The sequence below is a fragment of the Lagopus muta genome, chromosome 19 (assembly GCF_023343835.1).
Source record: "Lagopus muta isolate bLagMut1 chromosome 19, bLagMut1 primary, whole genome shotgun sequence".
Taxonomy (NCBI): Eukaryota; Metazoa; Chordata; class Aves; order Galliformes; family Phasianidae; genus Lagopus; species Lagopus muta.
The window spans coordinates 10,376,456-10,398,864 of NC_064451.1; the positions used below are offsets into that span (position 1 = coordinate 10,376,456).

A 22,409-nucleotide genomic window follows, 5' to 3' on the forward strand; every position below is an offset into this window, starting at 1 on the left:
CTCACTTTAGCCGTTTCCGTCTGAACTGGAGCCGTAAAGCGCTGCGTTACTTCTCTGCATTCGGCGCCGTGCGCGGGTTGGAGCCTGCCCTTTGGGGTGGCTGCCGCCGGCCGTCCAGAAGCTGCTGAGATTATTGGCGCCGAGGCGCCCTCCCGCGGCTGGGACATGGCGGCAGAGGAGTCTCAGTACCTGCTGGCTCATCCTACTACGGACGCTTACCTGAGGTGAGGATTGGTGCTGCGTCTCTTCCTCTGGCGGGCTTAGGGGCCGCCCCGCTGCGCTGGAGCTCGGCTGCTGCGGATTTCGATGGCGCGGGGGGGGAACGCGGAAAATGTGACGTCTGGGTCAGAGCTCCATCCGCGCGTTAACGGCCCCATGAGGGGCCGGAGCCGCGAGGGGCGGCGGCACGATCCTTGTCGGTATCTTCCGCCTCAGAGTGCAAAACAAGAAGCTGTACCTGGCCACGTTCGCTGCTGTCCTGGGACCGCTTAGCTTTGGCTTCGTGCTAGGCTATAGCTCACCTGCTATTCCAGAGCTGAGGAAAATTGGCAATCCGAAATTACGGTTGGACAGCAATCAGGCATCATGGTTTGGGGTAAGTTTCTGTATGATACATCACTCTCTTGTGATTTTCCGTCGTGGTGTGAAGAAGATGCTGTTTACATAAAATCATTAAGTTTGGAAAAGACTGCAGAGATCATCAAGTCCGTCACCCTCATGCATGTTCCTCAGTGCTGCATCTTAAGGCAGTCTAACTCCTCTTAAGAATGAATATAAATGAGGATTTTGATAATGATTTTTTGTTGTCACCTCAGTAATTGATTCCGTTTTTTCCTAAGTAATACTACTGTTATACTCTGCTAACTTCGCACATATAAATAAATGCCGTTATTTTTGTAACTTTTTTGATACTATAATGTCTTATGTCAACTTTTAATCTCCTTAATTGAAACTGTCAAGGGACCACAGAAAATCAACTTGTGAATAAATTGGGTGCAATCCATTGACATAGGGAATATCAACTTTTGGGGTACAGGCTGGACTTCAGTTTATTCATGATAATCTTTCAGTCTTCAGGGCTTTAAAACAGATTGGAAAGCCAGTTTGTGAATGAACAGATAAAAAAAACATACTGTTGCATTTCTTTGTCCACTGAAAGGGCTTTGTGTGTGACCTGAGAATTGCTAGCTGTCCAATTGTGGTGGACTGTACTTCTTGACTGTGATTTGATAAGAAGTTAATATTTATTTTGTTTTTTCAAAAGAACTGCATGCATATATTTTTTGGAAGCTATTTATTTAAAAGAATTTTTAGTGTGTTATTTATATATCTATATAGATAGATGTGTATGTATATATATCCACGGAATCATAGAATCATGGAATCCTTGGATTTGGAAGGACCTCTGAAGGCCATCTATTCCAACTCTTCTAAAGTGAACAGGGACATCACAGCTAGTCTCCAGGGATGGGGCATTTTCCATTCCAGATGGAATGCTGCATCCAGATTCCTGTGTCCAGATGTGGAGTCCTCAGTACAGGAGAGATGTAGATCTGTTGGACCATCTGCAGAGAAGGGCCACAAAAATGATCCATGGAATGGAACACCTTTATCTGTGAGAACAGGCTGAGAGAGCTGATGCTCTTCAGCCTGGAGAAGAGAAGGCTGCGAGGTGACCTGATGGTGGCCTGTCAGTATACAAAAGGGAGCTACAGGAGGGAAGGGGACAGATTCTTTAACAGGGCCTGTGGTGACAGAACAAGGGGAAATTTAGGTTAGATATAAGGAAAAGATATTTTGCAGTGAGGGTGGTGGAGCAGCGGAACAGGTTGCCTAGTGTTGTGGCTGATGCCCTATCCCTAGAGATTTCAAGGCGAGGCTGGATAAAGCCCTGGGCAACCTGATCTAGCTGGGTGTCTCTGTTCATTGCAGGGGAGTTGGACTGGATGGCCTTCAGAGGTCCCTTCCAAACCTAAGCATTCTATGATTCTATGATATGTATTTTTTAACTTGTTTTTTGAAGTCTCTAGTGACATTAGGAGCTGCTGCTGGAGGAATACTGGGAGGCTACCTTGTGGATAAAATTGGAAGAAAGCTGAGTCTGATGCTGTGTTCAATACCATACGTCTGTGGATATATTGTCATTATTTCCGCTCAGAACATATGGATGCTTTATTTTGGACGAATACTAACTGGCTTAGCCAGTGGAATTACTTCGCTTGTTGTTCCAGTAAGTAGAGCATCATTTCTGGTCGCGAGGTGGCTTGGGTATAGTAACTCAGTAATTCTAGCAAAGGAAGCAGATTTAGAATAAACTGATTGTTATAGACTCATATTTTGCATGCTTTTAATAATGATGAAAATGTAAGTAAAAAAAAAGCTTTGCTTATTCTAGTAGCGCTTCTGTATTATGCATTATTACAGTGATATGCTTGTTCCAATTTTTCTTTTGTCTATTCATTGATAGAGGAGGGCCACAAAGATGATCAGAGGGCTGGAGAACCTCCCCTAAGGAGCCAGGCTGAGAGATCTGGAGCTGTTCAGCCTGGAGAACAGAAGGCTCCAAGGAGACCTTACAGTGGCCTTCCAGTACCTGAAGGGGGCCTACAGGAAAGCTGCTGGAGGGACTTTTCTGTAACAGCCAGTAGCAAGAGGACAAGGAGAAATAGTTGGAAGAGGGTAGATTTAGACTAGGTATCAGGAAGAAACTCTTCATGTGTGCTGGTGAGACACTGGAACAGGTTGCCTAGTGAGGTTGTGGATGCCCCTTCCCAGGAAGTATTCAAGGCCAGGCTGGATGGGATTGTGAGCAACCTGGTCTAGAGGGAGGTGTCCCTGCCTATAGCAGGGGGGTTGGAACTAGATGATCTTAAAGATCCCTTCCAACCCAAACCTTTCTGTGATTCTGTGATTACTTCTGCTTATATTCTGCAATGGTCAAATCATATTTATCTCTTTACGTTTTGTATAAATAGTGGTAAAGGCTTAAGGTTTGCAATTAAACTATTATCACTTATAAATCCTAGTGCAATGCCAAGTAGAATCATAGAACAGAATCGTTTGAGTTGGATCTTTAAAGGTCATCTAACCCAGTTCTCCTGCAGTGAACCAGGACACCTACTGCTAGATCAGGGTACTCAGAGCCTGCTCTAACCTGACTTTGAATGTCTCCAGGGACAGAGCATCCACTAACTCTTATGGGCAACCTCAGAGCAGTGTCTGTGCTTCACTGCCCTTAAAAATTTTTTTTCTTATATCTAGTTTAAATCTCTCCTCTTTTAGTTTGAAACCATTTCTCCTTGTCCTGTCACAGCAGACCCTGCTGAAGAATCTGTCCCATTCTTTCTTACCCATCCCATTCTTACCTGCTGTAGGGAACCTGCTTTGGCAGGGGGGTTGGACTCGATGATCTCTGGAGGTCCCTTCCAACCCCTACAATTCTGTGATTCTGTGATTCTTACAGCCCTCCTTTCAATAGTGAAAGGTTGCTATCTGGTCTCCCTGGTGTCTACTCTGTAGTGACTTCTGCTTCCATTGAACTGTTATCTTCAGAATATTAACTTTTCTCATGTATTCAGAAATATCCTTGCAGCAGTGTAACTGAAATAATTTGTGCTTGTCTTTCTTTTCTGGTATTATTTGACCTATTAGGTGGTTTGACCTATGTGATGCCTGCTGTTCATACATGTTAAGATAAGAACCATTAATTTTGGATTTTCTGGAGAATGAAATAAAACCCAGTCTTTACAGTGAATTAAAAAGTTACAACTTAAGATTTGCAAAGACTTTTACGTGTGGCTTGGAGTTTGCGTTCCTGCAGACTATCCCAAGCACCAGAGTGTTCTGCAGTGATGCATTTGTTGTTGAATATGGCTAGCAAAGGAAGCCCTTACTAACACAAGTTTATTTATCTGTCAGAGCCTTAACTGATGGCATAAACATTCTTCTTAGGGTCTCCCTTTTTCTGTTTTTTTTTTTTTTTTTTTGTAATGCTAATATGTATTTATGAGATGATACTGTTCTACCCTCTCCATTTTGCTGTGGCTTTTTTTGAGGAGGGTTTCTAGGAAATACATCCGGTTTTCAGAAACAAATTATTTCTCTACTTCTTGATCCTACGTTGGATTGAGGTAATTATTAGACATTTTCTCCCTGTTTTAGGTATATATATCGGAAATATCTCATACAAATGTTCGTGGTATGCTTGGCTCTTTTGTCCAGTTGATGGTGGTGACTGGCATACTTGGAGCCTACACTGCAGGTATTGGGGTTAGGTCTCTATAAAAAAGAATTAGTACACGTAATGAAAGAACTACACTAAGGAATTGAAAGCAAATGTCAATTCATTTCTACAACCGTTAATTTTGTTGTACAAATGTTAATTCTTCTGGAACTGATTTTTTTTTTTTTTTTTTCCTTTTTGTTGTGCAGGAATGATACTAAAATGGCACTGGCTGGCAGTATTATGTTCTTTTCCACCATGCATAATGCTTTTGTTTATGTTGTTCATGCCTGAAACACCAAGATTTCTGCTGGATCAGAAGAAACACACAGAAGCGATAGCTGCTTTACAGTTTCTGCGAGGACCATTTGTGGACCATGAATGGGAATGCAGGCAAATTGAAGCTAATGTTGAGGAGGAGGTGATGAGAATCTGATTTACACTAAAGACAAAAAGTCTGAAAGTATACAGTGTAGTTTAAGGATTTTTATCATAGCTTAGTTAATAGCCTTTTCTACAGTGTGAACCTGTTCAATCACAAATGAACTTAAAAAGCAGTGACATTCAAATAATCTTTTTTCTTCTGCTTTCCAACTGCAACTGCCAGCAGTGTTGGATGCCAGTGGTATGCATGAGTAGCAGTTGGGCTCATGATCTTACTGTGATGATAGATAGCTATGTTTTCTTATTGTAACTGGCAGTTTTATAGGATTGTTCAGCACCTCAAAAACTTATTTGCTATTGCACCACTTCAAAAGCAATCTTTAACCTCTTGTAATGAGATACTAGCTTAGACAGACATGTCCAGTAATTGAAGTCTTATTTCTGCAAACTATTTATTCTTTCATGTTAACTTTCTCTGCAAAGTACTGTTGATTTTTGTCTCTAGAAACTGAGGAAATGCTAAAAATATTTTTCTGGATTTCTCGTACTTCAAATGTAAACACTTCTACTACTAAGAAATTTAATTTTGCTGAAGAGGGGTGGAAAACTTACTCTTTGAACATAGTGAAATGTTCTGAGGATTTTTATTTTTTCTTCATTTAAAATACCGTTTTTTCGTGGAACTGTTGCATCATCTTTTTTAACAGGGACTAAGCCTCTTTGAATTTAAGAATCCTTCAATCTACAGGCCACTTCTTATTGGTGTGATTCTGATGTTTCTCCAGCAAGTAACAGGCATTAATGCAGTTATGTTTTATGCAGAAACAATCTTTGAAGATGCAAACTTCCAGGTAATCAGAGTGTGCTGTCAGATGTCTATAGTTTCAGCTTGGTGCTGAATAAGTATAGAACATGTAACTAACTGACTTGATATTTATCTTATCTGCATCATAAGTAACAGAGTTTGAGTGTTAACGGTCACCTTTTGTTTTAAATTACAGATACCCTCTTAACTGTGTTACTCTGGCATAACTGGATGTTACTGGGTTGTTTTTTTGGTTTTTTTTGTGGGGAAGCATGTTTTGTCTAAAACTTTGATATGGATAGAAATCTTTATTATAGTCATCTCATCCACATAACATAACTTTTTTTAAAAATGCAGTTACAAATTTAGTGCTTCAGAAAAAGTCAGATGCTAGGGGGAAGTTGTGACTTATTAAACAACTTACTAAGAGATCAATATGTTATGTTAATTAATGTGGATGTCTTTATTTTATTTTTATGTATTTCTTCTCCTAGTTAATTTACTTTGTACAGTTTTCCTTGTTCCAGAGTTAAGAAACAAATGCATCTCTAATGCCTGATAAGTGATCCTGTTATCAGCCTGAAATAGCAAATTCTTCTCCCTGTTTCCTATTTTATTTCAGGACAGCAGGATGGCTTCTGTTGTTGTGGGTTCCATACAAGTATGTTTCACTGCTGTGGCTGCACTTATCATAGATAAAACCGGAAGAAAAGTGCTGCTTTATGTGTCTGGTAAATTAACTTACTGACTTTTGTTCCCTGAGAAGAAACATGTAGAGTACCAGAAAGTGTTGGAACTACTGGGGGAATTGAGTGTTACAATTTATTTATTTCAAGTGCTTTGTTTTATAAGTGGATTACAACTGATGTAATAAGCGCTGCTTCATAAGAGGAAATTGTCATGATATATATACTTTGTTGGCTGAACTCCTTGAAATTACTTATAGCTATCTTTTTGTCTTTACCAGGCCTGTTTTTACTTTGGACAAATTGTTCATAGTTGTCACGCTGCACACTCAATAGTAATGACTGCTGTAAAGACTGGTTTAATTTGTGTGTGCAATGATTGACATTTTTTCATTCTTGTTTAGGCTAATGTTTATTTCCAATAGCGTTATCTTTTCAGAAACACTTCTGCTAGAGTTAGAGCCAACATATCTTGCATTTAGCTCTCAGAAAGAAGAGTACCTAAGCAACTATCATTGCCAACTTAGTTATTGCTTACTTTTCAGGGATAATCATGGCTCTCAGTACTGCATTGTTTGGGTTTTACTTTAAAATGGTCCTTCCAAATGGGAACAACTCATCAAATGCTGATCTGTTGTTCACTTTCAACTCAGTATCTCCAGGAACAGAAACTAGACTATCCTGGCTTGCAGTAGTAAGCTTAGGACTCTTTGTTGCTGGTAAGTAGAACTGGCTTCTAAATAAATATTACATGAAATTTGAACTTTTTGGTGAATGTGACAGACTTCTTCCATTTTCTTCACATTGTTGAAAAATGGAGCTGTGTTTGACACAGTTTTTTAGTGTATTAGACAACGTGATGCTGATTAATTCACCACCTCTGTGATCAAGCTAGAAGCTAAACAGTTAAGCCAGCGTTCTACAAAATAAATTTGCACTTCCTTGTGCTGATACTAAATAGTAATTGCTCAGGCTCAATAACTTACAGCCATTAATGGGGGAAAAAGGTCCCTGGTAGTATCTGAGCCAAAATGAATTCTGTGATAGATCAAGACAGCAGCAAGTTAAAAATTAATTTTGTTTCTATGTTGACCACTTCTGAAACTTTTTAAGATGTTTCGCTTGTTAAGAATCCTTGTACTTAATTTGATTTAAAGTGTGCTAGTGTGCATGCTCCCCTAAAATAACATACTCTCATAGCATTGTTTGCCTGACACTCTCCCCTTTGAAATATACCTAACTTGCATTTATCTTTTTTTTTTTTTTTTTTTTTTTTTGTATTTACAGGTTTTGCCCTTGGCTGGGGTCCAGTTCCATGGCTGGTAATGTCTGAAATCTTCCCCCTTAAAGCAAGGGGCATATCAAGTGGTGCCTGTGTGTTAACAAACTGGGCTATGGCCTTTTTGGTGACCAAGGAATTTCATGATTTTATAGTAAGCACCATAAATCAAAATTCAACTTTTTTTTTTTTTAAATATAAAAAAAACTATCAAAGATGCTCCCAATAAAGCCTTGGGCCAGTCTTCTTCAGCAGTATATATGGGTTGTGGTTGTATAGTTAATGACTTACACTTTTTTTGTTGTTTTCTCACTGCCTTAGGGTTTCTTAACATCCTATGGGACATTCTGGCTCTTCTCTGCCTTCTGCTGCCTCAGTGTGATATTTGCAGCCTTTTATGTTCCCGAAACAAAAGGACGGACCCTGGAACAGATTGAGGCCTACTTCAGAAAATCTTAAATCTCAGGCTTTTGCTGATGTGAAACCTTTACATCATTATTTGTGGTGCTGTTGCTAAAACTAACTGTGTCACATGGTAGACAGTCACACAACTTCCTCTACAATTGTTTTAACTAATTTTGTAAAATCTTTTTTTTTTTTTTTTTACCCCCCCCCCCCCATCCAGAAATCTATAGGTATTTGCATACACTTGATTATCACTGTATACTCGTTGTACTGTAACTTAGTTGTGTAGGTCTTGGACATGTAAGTTTTTTTTAATTACTGTTCATTGGGTTTGTTTGTTTTTCCTGACCTGGTGCAGACAGACAGCAGTGGCCAGGAAAAAATGTTAAATGTATTGTCTACTGTCTTTTTTGCTAATAGGTAAATTAAGATATAATTTTAAAAATAATGAAAAAATTTATTGTCCCCCTTTCGCATTTCCCTACATATGTTACAATGAAGAAATTTATGCTACAGTCAGGACTTTTAATTTTGGATTGCTGTAACTTTTCTTTTACATGTGTTACTGCTTCTGCATCTGGGAAACCTGCCAATAGAATAAGTCTTGATCCAAAGTGTAAATAGACAAAGGCTGGGTGCTAGTGTTAAGATGGCATTATTTCTCCTACAGAGGTCAAGTATCTACGACTGCATTTAAATCACAGGACAGGTTATTGCTCTCAGCAGGATGTATTTTAGCATTTCATTTTCAGAAGGAAAGAACAGATCGCGTAGACTGAGAAACTATACCCTTTGCCACAAAAAAAGAGGAAATTCTCTTTTATAGTCTTAACTTGAGGGGTAAAAATCAACCACTGGAGAAGGTCTGAGTCTTAACAACACCCAGAAACAAACCAATCCTAGACTGTTCTTGGCAAAGAGGAATAGAGCTTATGGCCAATCTCATGAGTCTGAGTCCTTAAATGAACAACATGTTTAAAACATTTCTAGAGAACTATAGTAATCCCTGAACCAAATTTAGAAAAGCCCTGCAAGTTTGAAAGAAAGAACTGATGTAAAATTTATTACATATGAAGAAGTAAATCACTTCTTCCTCCTCCACAATAACAATAAATCGCACTTAAAACATTTCCAGCTGTGACAGGAATGTTTCTATTTAGATGCTACATCTAAAACACAAAGCATATGCACTATCACATGACATTAAACACAATGGTAATACACTGGCATTTAAGACAAGTGGTAGTAAAGAGGTTTTGATCACAGACTCAGCATCTGTCTTAACACGGCAGTTACTAAATTACAAAACAGCCCACTAACATTCAAAGTCTCTGTTAAAACTGACATTGCACGTTGATTACACTTTCTTGCAAAAACCTTTAGAGACAACATTTCCATCCAACCAGTTAAATATGTAATAGAGCTATAAATAAGAGAAAAATAATCTCAGTTTTTTCCGTCAGATCATTAATCTAATATAATTTTCAGTAGCAAAGAAGTAGTCAGTCAGTTGCAGGTGTGCAACAACAAAGTGAAGCATCTAGACATTAAGCAGACTGGTGAAATGGCTGTGATCAATTGTAGTAACAGTATCCGTACTTTTTATCCTGTGTGCTTGCTGCATACTGTCACAGAAGCTTCCTCATATTGTTAATGCAGTGTATTTAGTTCTCAGAGTATAACCTGTTTCCCCACAAAATCAGGCTATGCTTGGATTTCTGAGAAAAGTGCTTTTACAGAATTAGCAAGCACTGGGCACGTGACATCAAAGTTGTTAATAATGACACTATTCAGTATGACACACACATGTATATACACATGTTAAAACATCCAAACTGAAAAGACTATGTCTCAAATGCAGACTAAGCCAAAAGCTCTGGGGAAGCTCTTGCATCTACAAATGCAAGTCATAAATGCAAGTTTTTAGAAAGGCCTGCAGGAGTTTGTGGCTTATCTAAAGACACCTACACAGAGAGGAAAGGGCAGGCACAGCAACCTTAGGTGTACATAACAGTGTTATGCTTCTTGTGGGTGCAATCTAACCTGTTATTTGCCTTACTAAGAACTGTTTTAACGTTTATTCACTTGACCATCCAAAAATAATTTGAATCAAGAAATACTTTGAAATTTGAATCTATCAGTCAATCACAAATGCTTGCATACTTGCATATGTATAGAAAGTCACATGAAAGCAGACAGCAGAATTGCGACTCATTCTGGGTGCCAGCTGACATCCAGTCATGCATTTCAAAAGCAAACATAACAAACAAACAACCAACACAAAAAAGCCAGAACAAATTAAAAAAAAATAGCTCCAAAGTAGGAAACAATTGTAACCAGGACAGGTCAACCTGTCCTTTGCAAACCAAGCAACTGAAGTTATTAATCATATTTGTTCATTCAATCTAGAATCTATCTTTTACCATCTTGGGAGCACTTAGCCCTTCCTCATCGTACACTTCAGTCTTTCTCTCCTCAGAAGGAAACATTTCATTACTTTCCATTTCTGAGACTAGAAAGAAAGGACAGTTAGTCTGGATCCCAAGTAGGTTTAATCTCTGTTCTGGAGCTCCTAAATGCCAAGCTGTAAAGACCTTGGGAAGGACTCATCAAGCTTCAGCCTTAAGAGCCACATATTATGCATGTGGGAAGGAATAAACTAATATGTCCCAGGGCTCTTGAGTCCTATTCAAAGTTGTGATGGTTCATAGGCATGTTATAAAGTAAATGTAATAAAAGGGTGATGAGTTGCTGAAAATGCTGCTTATTCATTCTTGAACTGAATCAAAATTCAATAACATGATACTGAACAAGCTGCTCTAGTTTATGTAGTTTTGAATGGAGATATGTGTGGGTGAGTTTTGGGCTAGATGATCTCCTCTGGTCTCTTCCAACTTTATCCATCCTGTGATTCTATATGTATCACTGATGCTATTGAGAAGGCACAAGTCCATTCTAAATTAGCTGTCTGTTCAGTCCTGCTTCTTGAACCAGAGTAAACTAAATTCCTGTAATTTATTCAGACTAAGGTACTGTGCAGAAGTGATGACAATTCCATTATCCAGGAGAAGTTAAAAGCCCTCCTCCTCCAACAAATCCAGCAAACTAGGACACAAAACACTTCTAGCAGCACCTTATCTGTGTTAAGAGTCCAGAATTGACTTTTAGTTTAACTTAACTTGATAGCAAGCATTCAAGCTGGTAACAGCTCATCCTTCACAGAAAGACTTTTCCACACTTCTACTGGATGTGGTGGTAGCAAGCTTATTTTCCAGTGTTCTCCATTAGATGAAGCTACTACCCATCCTTGCTGCAGTTTCAAATATTTTCTCTCAAATATATGTTGGTCAGCCAACACCAAGAACACCGGTAAATGGCAGTTTTAACACAAGATGTGAAAATCAGAACGGCTGTACTTGAGATAGAAAGGGCTATGCTTTTTGTGCCCAAGGCTACTTTCCAAACTAATTGAATAGAAGCATGCACATTGCAGACAGGAGAGGAAATACCATGGCTTCAAGGGACTGAACAACAGCATAGCAGTCCATCCAAGTAGCCTTCCAGGAAGCCATTTCATTTTCCCTGGTCACTTGACATTGGTCTGAAGAAGAGATTACGCAGATGTATTAAAACTTTGTCCTATTTTGTGACTGCTAGTTCTGAGGACAACATTTCATCACACAAAGATGCACATAGTATGTGAGAGTCTGATGACAGTTTTAAGCCAACAGAAACCACATCCTTGTACAGTGGCTATTTGTCAGTTGTCCTAGCAGCTTCACATTTTGTGTTATTTTGTCTTTTAGGTTAGACAAATGTCATAAAGAATTTCACAGTTTGGTTCTTGTGGCTTGCATCAAACAAAATCCAAGCAAAACTACCACATTCCCTGTCTTCTACCCACGCTCCAGGATATTCTCTGACAGTAAGTAGATAATAAATGACATGAATGTGACCATAAAGCCTTAGTTACCACATCTAGGAGTAATATTAAAAATCAGCATTGCCTGACCTCTTCATCTCCTTTTACTAGGATGTATTTACTTTATTGTTGCATGCCTATAATGGCATACTGATTAATTACATAAGGAAAAATGTTATTGTTAAGGCACTACATACATTAGGAATGGAGACAGGTAATTTTTCCACTGTTCAGATCTTGCCTGTCCTATGTGAGTATTAATTCTTTTAGGTCTGGTAGTTTCCAATGTGACTAACATAACAGTTGACCCGTTAAGTCAAGCTATATCATAAAATTCAGCTGGTGAGTCAGAAGAGGCAGGGTTAAGACAAGTGAGTTGACACAGCAACTATGTTTCCATCTTCAAACTATTCAAATGTTTTGTTCCAGATAAATACCATGAAGCTAGTCTTTATTTTTTTGTCTCACATAAAATGTAAATGCTGTATTCCTTACAATCCTTTTGCCACTTTTAGTATTGGCTAGATGTCATCAATGTTGCTATTACGGGTAGAACTACAAAGCCTCTCTCTGTTGGCAGTGATGTGGTTCTGCTTAAACAAAGTAATTCTTGCCTTATACCCCATCTATGTATTGTCACATATTGGTTTGACACAAATACCAATCTTTTATCATTCTGCCTACCACCATAGGCAGGGGTCAGGTACTGTCAGACTTTCTCTATTCTTCTACAGTGCTCCATCTATAAGGGTCTTTCCATGTCTTTTAACACATTTGTTCAGGTTCTTCACTTATGTTAAATTATGCTAGAATAACAGAAGTGAACTTCTGCAGTACATTTACGATGTGATATTCCAAAATCACTAAGCAAAGTTTCCAGTTAAAATATTATTTTAAATCAAGCCTGAGTTTTGCAGCAAAACAAACTGGTACAGACTTCAAAAACACCCACACAAAAGAAATTAAGTACTACGCTCTGAAATTTGTGTACTGAAAACAGTGATGCTTCTGCTTTCTAAAAATATCTAAGTGTCAACAGTGCTTCCTAAAGTGGATTCATTAAGTCCACGAAAGTGTTCACAACTTCCAGCAGGATAAGGACCATATGATACTTCCAGACCAATTCTTCTCAAAACTCAACTGACAAGACAGATAGGTTGGGATAAATGACTATGGCCTCTGAAAACATTCTGAACAGAATTACAAGGTCCTGCAAAGACTTCAATGTGGCACTTCCTTTCAGAAGTTTATTAAGGCTCACCCCACACATCCATGGTTGCCCAAAGAATTAAAAAAAAAAAAAAAAAAAAAAAAAAAAAGAAGCAGTCACTGGTTAATACTGCTTCTGCTCCTGAACAAAGTACTGCTTAAATTATTGCTTCTTTTCTTGCTCAAGAAAAGGAAGTTATTCTTTTAAGTTATGGCCTTGCATATTTTCTTAGGTGGAGATATTAATCTATCATAATACAATAAACAGGGCATGAAAAATTTTCCAAAAAGATTCACATTCAGACAGGCAGAAGCAAAAGGCAGAAATCATCACATGGTCATGCTTACATATACTACATATTAAAAAAAAAAAAATTCAAGCATACAGAATTATGTCTACATAAGCAGCAAGAAATACCTGCTAATAAAGCCCACATCTTTCTATATAAAAAGCCTGGAAGCATCACATTTTCATGAAAGACAGCAAACTCTTTCAAAATATTGTTTAAAATTGACTTTGTGGCATAGATAGAAGGGTTAAAAAAATAATCAAGCTTAATGATGAAATTTTGTCCTTTAACAAGACAAAAGATTTTCTATGGCTATTTCATCATAGAAAACTAGCTTCCTAGCAGTAAAATTTTAGTCTGGTCCACTTAGAAAAATGTTTATCTGAAGCAGTGACTTCTATTGTTGATACAAGAGCAAACAACATATTTTGATGCCTGCACAGGAATCTTTCCATAATCAGAATTAGGGGGTGGCTTCTGCCTGTAATGAGGAAATCTCAAGGTGCATTACAGAAAAGTTGTTCCACTACATGGAGAAATATAGTATAATTTTGACTTGAAATTTTTAAGGAAGATCTGTGTTTTTTTTCTTTTTTTTTGTTTGTTTGTTTTTAAATAAAACTCCCTCTACTCAAAGATTCTTAATGCCAAAACAGTTTTCAAGTTCCTCTAAAAATATGTACACAGACAGGTCAGAGAAAAAAGCATGTTCACATGTCACCTGGTCTTTATAGAATATTCTTGATTCTTCATTGAACAAAAAACAGCTGCATCATTTCCAGGACAGACTGCACTGTTTGAGAAGATCTTGCCTAGAAGATTTTTTTTTTTTTTTTTAAGCTTTTTTAAGATTAAAAAAAAAAAAAAAACACAACAAAAGGAGTGATTTTCATTACAAAATTCTTCTTCCTACATTGCACACACTGCTGTAAAACAACTCACAACATTAGTAACAGCAATTAACTTTGCAGAATGCTACTTCAGGTAGTTCAGAATAAGAAATACTTTTTATTTACTTCAATTTCAGCCTGAAGCTCTCATTGATAACCTACCTTTAAAATACCACAGAAAAGTAATAGTTCATTAACTAAAATAAGAAAACAAACAGACATCAAAGATGCAAGCATCACCAAACCAGGCTAAGCAAGCCAGAACAACATGAGACCTATAAAGATTAATCACCAATACTTCCAGCCACATTTTACCACTAGAAGCACTGTTTGTGACATTCCTACAGAGCTCACAGAGTTGTAAGAAAAGGTGAAGTAAGGAACAGTCTTGTCTGTCTTCACTTCAAGTCAATGATGTCTTCATCAGATAAAGAAGTCAGATGAAATGGATAGCTAAATGGTGAGCTCTCCTCCCTGTTTGCTACAGAATCAGGATCTGAACTAGTGGAAAGATGACGACCCTCAGAATAGCTTTCGAAAGAGGCTGAGATTATTCTGCAAAGATGAAGACAAAAAGTCACTAAAAAAAAAAAAAAAAAAAATACACAGAAAAGGGGCAGGTAGGGTCAGTGGCTATTTCTACATACAATCAAGTCATCCTAAAGACAGATCATTAAAACTGAGTTTCTCTCTGTTTAACTCTGCTTCCATAACAATTCTTATTAAAACAAAGATTACAAATATCAAATTATTGCCAAAGGGTAATCCTAATGAATTGTCCCCCTCATTATAACTTCCAAATAGTAAAATAGTTTATACTGCAGCAGATTAACAAAAAAATAATCTCAGTCTATTGTATCTTGGCTGAATTCTGCTGCTACTCATCACAAATATAAAATTATAAAAACAGAGAAAACAACATAATGGCAGTAGGGTCTGGTAAGCAGAGCCAAACAGACAAATGCAATAATGTTTATTTGCAAAATTTATTTTGGAAATAGCAAGACAAGAAGATATGAAGAAAACAATAATTCAGTCTGCAGTGTGAATTTAGTAGTTCAAGTCCTAGTGACAGGCCCAATTGCAGTAGGTCCTCCACAAAATCCCACTTAGCCTTTCTTCGCTTATAACATGTCTTTTAGCAATATGCATAACCCATCTCAGTGCTGTTATTAGATACTAAACCACACATTAGCATGAAATTCACAAAGGCCTCAGTCAATCCCTACCTAACTGGGAAAACCATAAACCGGTTGAAAAGCAATCAATTCTCAAAACATTTATGGTCTAACTTAGGCTCCTTCCTAAAGCCCATACATTTATTTACCTGTCACTACTAGTTGATCTTACTGCTCCCTGCTTGGGGTCTGACTGTCTTCGAGGAATCTTTTTTTGCTTCTGTGAACCTTCTGTCTTGGGAATAGGCTCATCCAAGAGGCCTCAATAAAGGAATAAAAGTCTTAATATTCTCATCAGAAAATAAAGCATTCACAAAAATGTTTTTTTTTTTTTTAATTTTCATTTTTTCCACTTATTTTCATTTTTAATTAAACAGCTTTCAGCTGACTTAGAATATGGTCACCTTATATATGACCAGACACTACCTAAACTACTTGCAAACAACATTTTCTTACTGCTTTGTTTGTACTACTTATTTATGAACACTGGTTGTTTGTCACTAATCTGACTATAATGAGATTAGTCCAAAGATGCTCCAAAAATTAGAAATTATATTAGTGGTAACTGATATATATACACTGAAGAACAAGGGGAGTTTACCCAGCAATTCTTTACGTGTTCTGTTTGCAATTTCTTTAATTTCCATGCGAGATAAGGATAGTGAGTGAGTAACAGGAAGAGAGGTGATGCCACCGGATGTTGGAGTAGTGACGACTTTAGGAGTCAAAGGTGACTTCAGAGGTCGTTCAATGCTTCGCCCTACCAGATTACTAAGAGGAATTTTATACAAGTTTTTACATGTAACTTCACCTGAAACTCAAAAGGAAAAAAAAGAACGTTACTCTTTCACAACCGTATCAGTTCATAATACTTCAAAATGAAAAATCATACAGAAAAGTTATAATCATTGTGTGGGTTTTTTGTTTGTTTGTTTTTAAACTCAAATAACATTTCTTGCTTTCTTCTTCAAGACCTTTCTTGCTTTGCACCTTACAATATAAGTAGGCTAGGAGAAGGAAGAAATAGAACTACATTTTGCGCTGACTTTTTGGCTTACAGAGGAAAAAATTTTTGACTCTCAGCAAGGTGATGAATCAGCAATGGAAAAAGGAGGTAAATTTATATGTCCTAAGGCTGATATCCCAACTGTAAAACCATGACTCACTATTCTGTTCAAGATTCCCCAGATATTTTAATATGTTGCCAGAATATTGGAGTCTGGATCCCAAATAGTTCAAATTATGGCTTTTCTTCTCAAGTGACATAAAAGACTCTGCATTTTCTTAATTTTGGGGGGGGGAAAAAAAAAACAAAAACCCAATCACCTAACAACTTACCATCAAACAGCACTACCTTTTAAAATTTGAAATTCCAATTCCTTTCTCTTCTCCCTTTCTGCCAACAGTACCAGATTTAAAAGTCCAAGGCATACATACATATTGCATTATCTAGTCGATACTCCCATGTTTCTCCATTACTGTTCCCTTACAGATCAACTGTTCACAGATTACCTTACAGTAAGGTGATTGTGACTAGATACACTTCTTATTCTGAATTTGAAAAGAACTCTAATCATTGAGGGATGGTTTAGCTGTTTTTAAATGAAAGGAAAGGTGTATGTGAAGTCTGAAATTTTTCTCATAATTTTACACCATTTTTTCTTTAATCTTGGACATATTGACAAAGATTCATCTAGCTAGTAAAACTTAATTCTTCCTCCCCTGTATAAATGATTTCTTGAAAATAATGCTGCTATTCATTCAAAAGAGATACACTTGGGCAAAAGCTAAGCCAGGTGATTCAGATCTTTGGGTAATAAGATTTCTATCCTCCACACTCTCAACTATTAACTCAAAATCTTTTATCTGATCAATTTCTTCTTACTAAAGATCAGCTACACTGAGATATAGAAGCTGCTGGAACAATCAGTGATGATTATTCAAGCTGTCTAGAAACCATATTACCTTCTGAAGAAGAAAGAGAACATTCTGGCATGTCATAAGCTGTAGGTGTTTGAGGTGAACTTCTTGAACTCATTTCCTTAGAACTGCTATGAGATGATCCGCTTACTGCAGCAGTAGCTTTAAAATAAATATCCGACTGAAATGACAAAGAACTCACCATTAGTACTACAAGACTTATTCATTTGCTGAGTAAAAGCTCAAATGTTTATCCACTGTATTTCATTGTCACTGTAGCTGCATTGCTGCTGATTTGATTAGGGCTGATCAGGGAAAGGCTATCTCACTGTATCTTAGGGAAACTTCTGTGATGTTCAGAATAGCATTTGCCCTAAAAACAATCAAATACCTCAAGTATGCATTACTGCAGGCAATAAAGGTCAGTGAGCTCAATTCTGATCCTGACTGTACTTAATACTAAGAGCACAAAGATGAATATTTTTCACAAATGAAATCACACTTGTGAGCTTTGGTTTGGTTTGTATTTGGCTTAGACAACATTTTATGTTAAACAGATCTCAACAACATCTCACAAATAGTCAAAAATGCTTTTCTTGTGTCTTACCCTTGATGCTACAAGTTGAAGCTCAGGCACAACTGCTGTGTGGACTAAGTTTCCATTCACCACTAAACGTATTTCAATGGAATCAGTAGTGAAGGCAAGTATGTAAGGGAAAGCACAGACTGCAACGGAACAAAAAATTATTTGGCACAAAAGAATGATTAATGTAAGTGTTTCTTGGTTGCTCAGTGCAGACTGTTCCTGAGTATCTGATCTACTTCAGCATCTCCCTTTCCTACGACAAAGTTTGCCTAATAAACTGATGAACATTCAGATACATCAAGCCTGAACAAGATTTCATTCTCCATGTCTGGCAGAATGCAGACTGAATGGGAAATAAAAAAACAGAAAAAAGAGAAAGGAAAAATAGTTCAGCAAAGGAAAAAAACTTTGCACCAAGGCTCTACTTTTCAAAATACACTAAAAACAGCCACTTAGCAGAAGTGGCATCATTAATGCAACATGCTTATAGAATCACAGAATTATCTATTTTGGAAAAGACCTTCAAAGATCATGAAGTCCAACCATCAATCTGACCTACCAAGTTCCATCACTAAACCATATCCCTTAGTGTCTTGTCCACATGTTTGCTAAGTACCTATAGGAATGGTAGAAACAGCCAGAAACAGCCAAGCGCAGGTCTAAGAGATATTGATAAAAAGAGTAAAAATAAATGTTTTCTTACCAACAGCATAAGGAACTTGATTCCAGCAAAAGTGAAAATCATAAGCTGATGGCTGAATCAGCGGAGAACCACCATTAAACGGATACACTTTTCTATACTGGCAAACATCTGTTACAAAAAACAAAAAAAAAGCACCCATCACTTTACACTGTAAATTAAAAATGTCAACTTCATAGGTAGATTTCACTTAAGTTTGGATGATAGATAAAACTCAAACATCTGTGTAGAAGCCTCTTTGTATCTAAACAGATAATAAGGAAAACGAGCTTTCATTTGAACATTTAGAAGATAAATATAAAAGAGCTACATTTTAATAAGTTACCATGTTTCACAAAGTAAGTGGTATTCTGTTTCAACAATCATCAGCTCCTTATTTTGTTTACGGTAGAGAAATAGGCAACAACATTTCTGAAAACCATGTCTTCTCTGTCTGTAAGAACTGCCATGCAAGCAGCCATATGCTACTTCATGTATTCCAAGGACTGTAAAACACATAGGATACTACAGATACCGATTTCATTAGTCACATTGCTACCATACATGCACTGAAACTAAGTCTTCTTATGAGTCAGACATGAATTGGCTACTTGGAATGCAATTCTAAATTTAATTTGGAAGATCTAGATCGTGAGGAATTTAACCTTCCACTACCCAATTTTATTCTCTAAACGCTCTCACTAGTGCTGATAACTTCTCATTTTAAAGGATGTTTTATGTCAAGAAATTAAAAGAAGGCTTAAAGAGGAGAAAGAAATGCAATCATCTTTTTATTTTTACTACTTCATATGACTGCACTGGAGGCTCCAGGAAAACATCTGTGAGCACCTCATACACCTGCTCCTATCAGTCCTTTTCAATGTTTTTAGGTAAAATTCTATTTTAAGAGTTGATTTGATGACTCCTGTGGGTCCCTTCCAATGCAGGACATCCTATGATTTGAATTTTTTCTATTATATATGTCCTTAGACTGAATCTAAGTTTATAACCAGAAAAGTATTAAAACCCTTTTTCTAAATACAAACTCAGAACTGTCAAATCATGTGTTTTCATATTTGTTCTACGATGATCTTTTCTTAATTGTAAACTCTCTAAAGACCAGAAGTAGGTTTCTCTGTGATAATATCCTAGAAATAGGAATTCAAGTAGCTGCAAGACTGTGCATTAGGCTTTAAGATCTTATTAGGATCCTGTAGTGTACCTTTAGCACCAACTAAGTTTATTAGCTTTGGATCAGCAGTAAGTCTATTAGAATGGAACTGATTCTGCGCAGAAGTACAGGTATGGGAATTCACCATGCACTGTCACAGCACTACTTCAGAACTAAAAAGCTCTAAGTGAACTAGAATCAGATAGGATACGGCAAAATAGGAGAACCAGCGAGGCCTCACAGTGTTATAGAGGAAGTTAACACTTAAGAAATACTTTCCCATAAGTACCAAACTAACAGCCAGTACTAGAATTTAGGTGTATTTATTATGTTTCTATTGATGATCACTTTGAGAAGGATGATAGGACACATAGCCTGAAACAGAGAAGGCTGTGCTTTGTCTTTCTGTGTATTGCTTCATAAAGGCTGTTACATATCTGTAAGTTATATTTTTAAGAGGATTAGAAGCAAAAAAGAAGAAATGAACATGTATTATATCGGAGACCATGTGTCCATATCGGAGAGAATTACAATGAAAGAATGTGACAGTGCAAAGAAGTGTGCAGAAGAAAAAAGCACAATAACAGAATGCAAAAGTACAAAGAAGAAAGCAGGTGGAATGCTATACACATCCTGGAAACATCCAGTGTTTAATTAGGTAAAGAATGAGGAAATTGGAAGGAATAGGACTTTTGTGAGTAACAAAGTAATATCTATTGTATGTCTAATTCAAAATACCCAATAAAATAGTACTTCAATTTCTAGTCTGCCTAATGTGTACTTAAGTCAAAAAGAATGTATTCTGAAATACTATCTGTGAAACTCTGAAATTTACTTTAAAACACAGATCTAGACTCCAATGAAAAAATAATTCCATATGCAGATCGAGATCCTACCATTTTCAGTCTTTCCTGGATACTTACAGTTATAACATAATAGTAGACCAGCTTCACCATCTTCGTATACATCAATAGCTGCAACAAAATTAACCTGCAATGGAAATGGGAAATGATAATGAATATTCAGATGGGATACTGCAGTTATTATATCCAGTTTTTGACTCTGAAGCAATACAGTCAGTTGGTGTTGTTCCACAATTACAGATTTAAAAAAAAAAAATGTGATTTTTCACATTCGGCCTGCTTTGAGATTCATTTTCAGAGTGCTCTTAGAATGGAAATCAATTTATTTTGTATTTAATGCTGTACCTCAGTAATGAATATTCAGTACTATGCCTATAGCATAAAAACTTACCTAATTTATTTGGCCATATAAATTTTGAGTTAGTACAGCTGTGTATCGCAGAATCACACAGGTTGGAAGGAACCTCCAGAGATCATGGAGTCCAACCCCCCTGCCAAAGCAGTTTCCTACACCAGCTCACTCAAGTTGGTGTCCAGGCGGGTCTTGAACATCTCCAGAGAAGGAGACACCACAACCTCCCTGGGCAGCCTGTTCCAGTGCTCTGTCACCTCACCTAAAGAAGTTCTTGCGCACATTGGTGTGGAACTTCCTATCCGAGTTTCCGGCCGTTTCCCCTTGTCCTGTCTCCACACACTGCTGAAAAGAGTCTGGCCTCACCATTCTGCTCCCCACACCTTAGACATTTATAGACCTGGATCAGGTCCCCTCTCAGTCTCCTTTTCTCAAGGCTAAACAGACCCAGATCAATCAGCCTTTCTTCATAGGGAGATGCTCCAGGACCTTCACCATCTTTGTGGCCCTTTATCTTCCCCGCAGCAGGAAACATTTGAACTTCCCCCCCTGCCCTCCCCCAAAACTCAGGATGTTTACTTAAACCGCAACACTTTGTCTTAGTTAGACAGATATAGTTAATTTATTATTTGGCTGTGCAGAAGTTTCTTAAAAAAACCTAAAAGATATAAGCATATCTGAATGAGATACTGGTGGCCAAAAACTAAAGTTATTTTGCTGCAATCTTGACAATAAAACATTGAGAACACAAAGAAAAGGTAAAGCACAAACTACTGACTAAAAGGACAATAACGGCTTTGTATTTACACTGACAGCAATATTTCAGAGAAATGAAACACAGGTTCTTTGTTCATGTGTCATGCCTTGTAAATACCTCTCTCGGAAGTAATTATCATCACACATTCCAAAAGAGACAAGTATCTCAGACAGCCCCTACGGCAGAAGTTGGACTGGACTGAAAAGTAAAGGAGACATAGGATCTTTGTAAACAGTGCTCCCAGCAGGTCAGCACAGCAAGCACTAATTCTGCAAGAAATAATGTTCAGTGTGGTTCTGCAAGAAAATAGGTTCCATGCTTAAACTTACCTTGTTTGCTTCAATATGATGCAGTCTGTAGGACTCCCCAGTACTTTCGTTAACTAAATCAAACTGATGCCGATAAGCTACACAAATCATATTGTCACTGTCTTCAGTAGGTCCATCAACTAGCGTCATAACCACTGGAGGGTCAGAAAGGCATATTTCCTGTATGGTAAACAGAATCATAAAATCACTCAGGTTGAAAAAGACCTTTAAGATCATCAAATCCAATCACGACCTAAGCATACAATGCTAACAACCCTCCGCTAAATCATGTCCCTGAGCACCGCATCCAAACGGTTTTTAAACACATCCAGGGATGGTGACTCAACCACCTCCCTGAGGTGCCTATTCCAGTGCTCAACAACCCTTTCTGTAAAGAAGTGTTTCCTAATATCCAACCTAAACTTACCCTGGCGCAACTAGAGGCCATTTCCCTTTGTCCTGTCACCAGTGAGAATAAACCAACACCACTCTTGCTGTAAGCA

At 37.5% G+C, this 22,409-nt stretch overlaps 2 protein-coding genes across 15 annotated transcripts in view; one reads left to right on the forward strand and one right to left on the reverse strand.

Moving 5' to 3' along the window:
- Nucleotides 1–3: 3 nt before the first annotated feature.
- Nucleotides 4–14,081, forward strand: SLC2A8 (solute carrier family 2 member 8). Of its 3 annotated transcripts, XM_048966247.1 has the most exons (10): nt 4–224; nt 436–595; nt 2,024–2,230; nt 4,162–4,261; nt 4,432–4,643; nt 5,314–5,457; nt 6,034–6,142; nt 6,643–6,816; nt 7,385–7,530; nt 7,698–14,081. In XM_048966247.1, the coding sequence occupies exons 1-10, from the start codon at nt 166–168 to the stop codon at nt 7,833–7,835; spliced, it is 1,449 nt and encodes a 482-aa protein (XP_048822204.1). In that variant the 5' UTR covers nt 4–165; the 3' UTR covers nt 7,836–14,081. The 3 variants fall into 3 exon arrangements, with proteins under 3 accessions (XP_048822204.1, XP_048822205.1, XP_048822206.1); XM_048966248.1 differs by lacking the exon at nt 7,385–7,530; XM_048966249.1 differs by lacking the exon at nt 436–595 and having other exon boundaries at nt 5–224.
- GARNL3 (GTPase activating Rap/RanGAP domain like 3) overlaps nt 14,019–22,409 on the reverse strand; it is a 41,062-nt gene continuing 32,671 nt past the window's right edge. For 9 of the 12 annotated variants that reach the window (XM_048966232.1, XM_048966236.1, XM_048966230.1 and 6 more), the window contains 8 exons: nt 21,928–22,086; nt 20,550–20,616; nt 18,480–18,587; nt 17,798–17,916; nt 17,236–17,371; nt 15,872–16,087; nt 15,420–15,531; nt 14,019–14,647 (listed from right to left, as the gene is read on the reverse strand). In XM_048966232.1, the coding sequence (XP_048822189.1) occupies nt 14,491–14,647; nt 15,420–15,531; nt 15,872–16,087; nt 17,236–17,371; nt 17,798–17,916; nt 18,480–18,587; nt 20,550–20,616; nt 21,928–22,086 (1,074 nt within the window). In that variant the 3' untranslated portion in view covers nt 14,019–14,490. Of the gene's footprint in view, nt 14,648–15,419; nt 16,088–17,235; nt 17,372–17,797; nt 17,917–18,479; nt 18,588–20,549; nt 20,617–21,927; nt 22,087–22,409 lie in introns of those variants that run through there. The other 3 variants (XM_048966228.1, XM_048966227.1, XM_048966237.1) reach the window with 2 other exon arrangements.

Coding starts and splice junctions, on each gene's coding strand:
- SLC2A8 (XM_048966247.1), top strand. CDS start 166: ATGGCGGCAGAGGAGTCTCAGTACCTGCTGGCTCATCCTACTACGGAC. Junction 2,231..4,161: donor TTACTTCGCTTGTTGTTCCA/GTAAGTAGAGCA, acceptor TCCCTGTTTTAG/GTATATATATCGGAAATATC. Junction 5,458..6,033: donor TTGAAGATGCAAACTTCCAG/GTAATCAGAGTG, acceptor ATTTTATTTCAG/GACAGCAGGATGGCTTCTGT.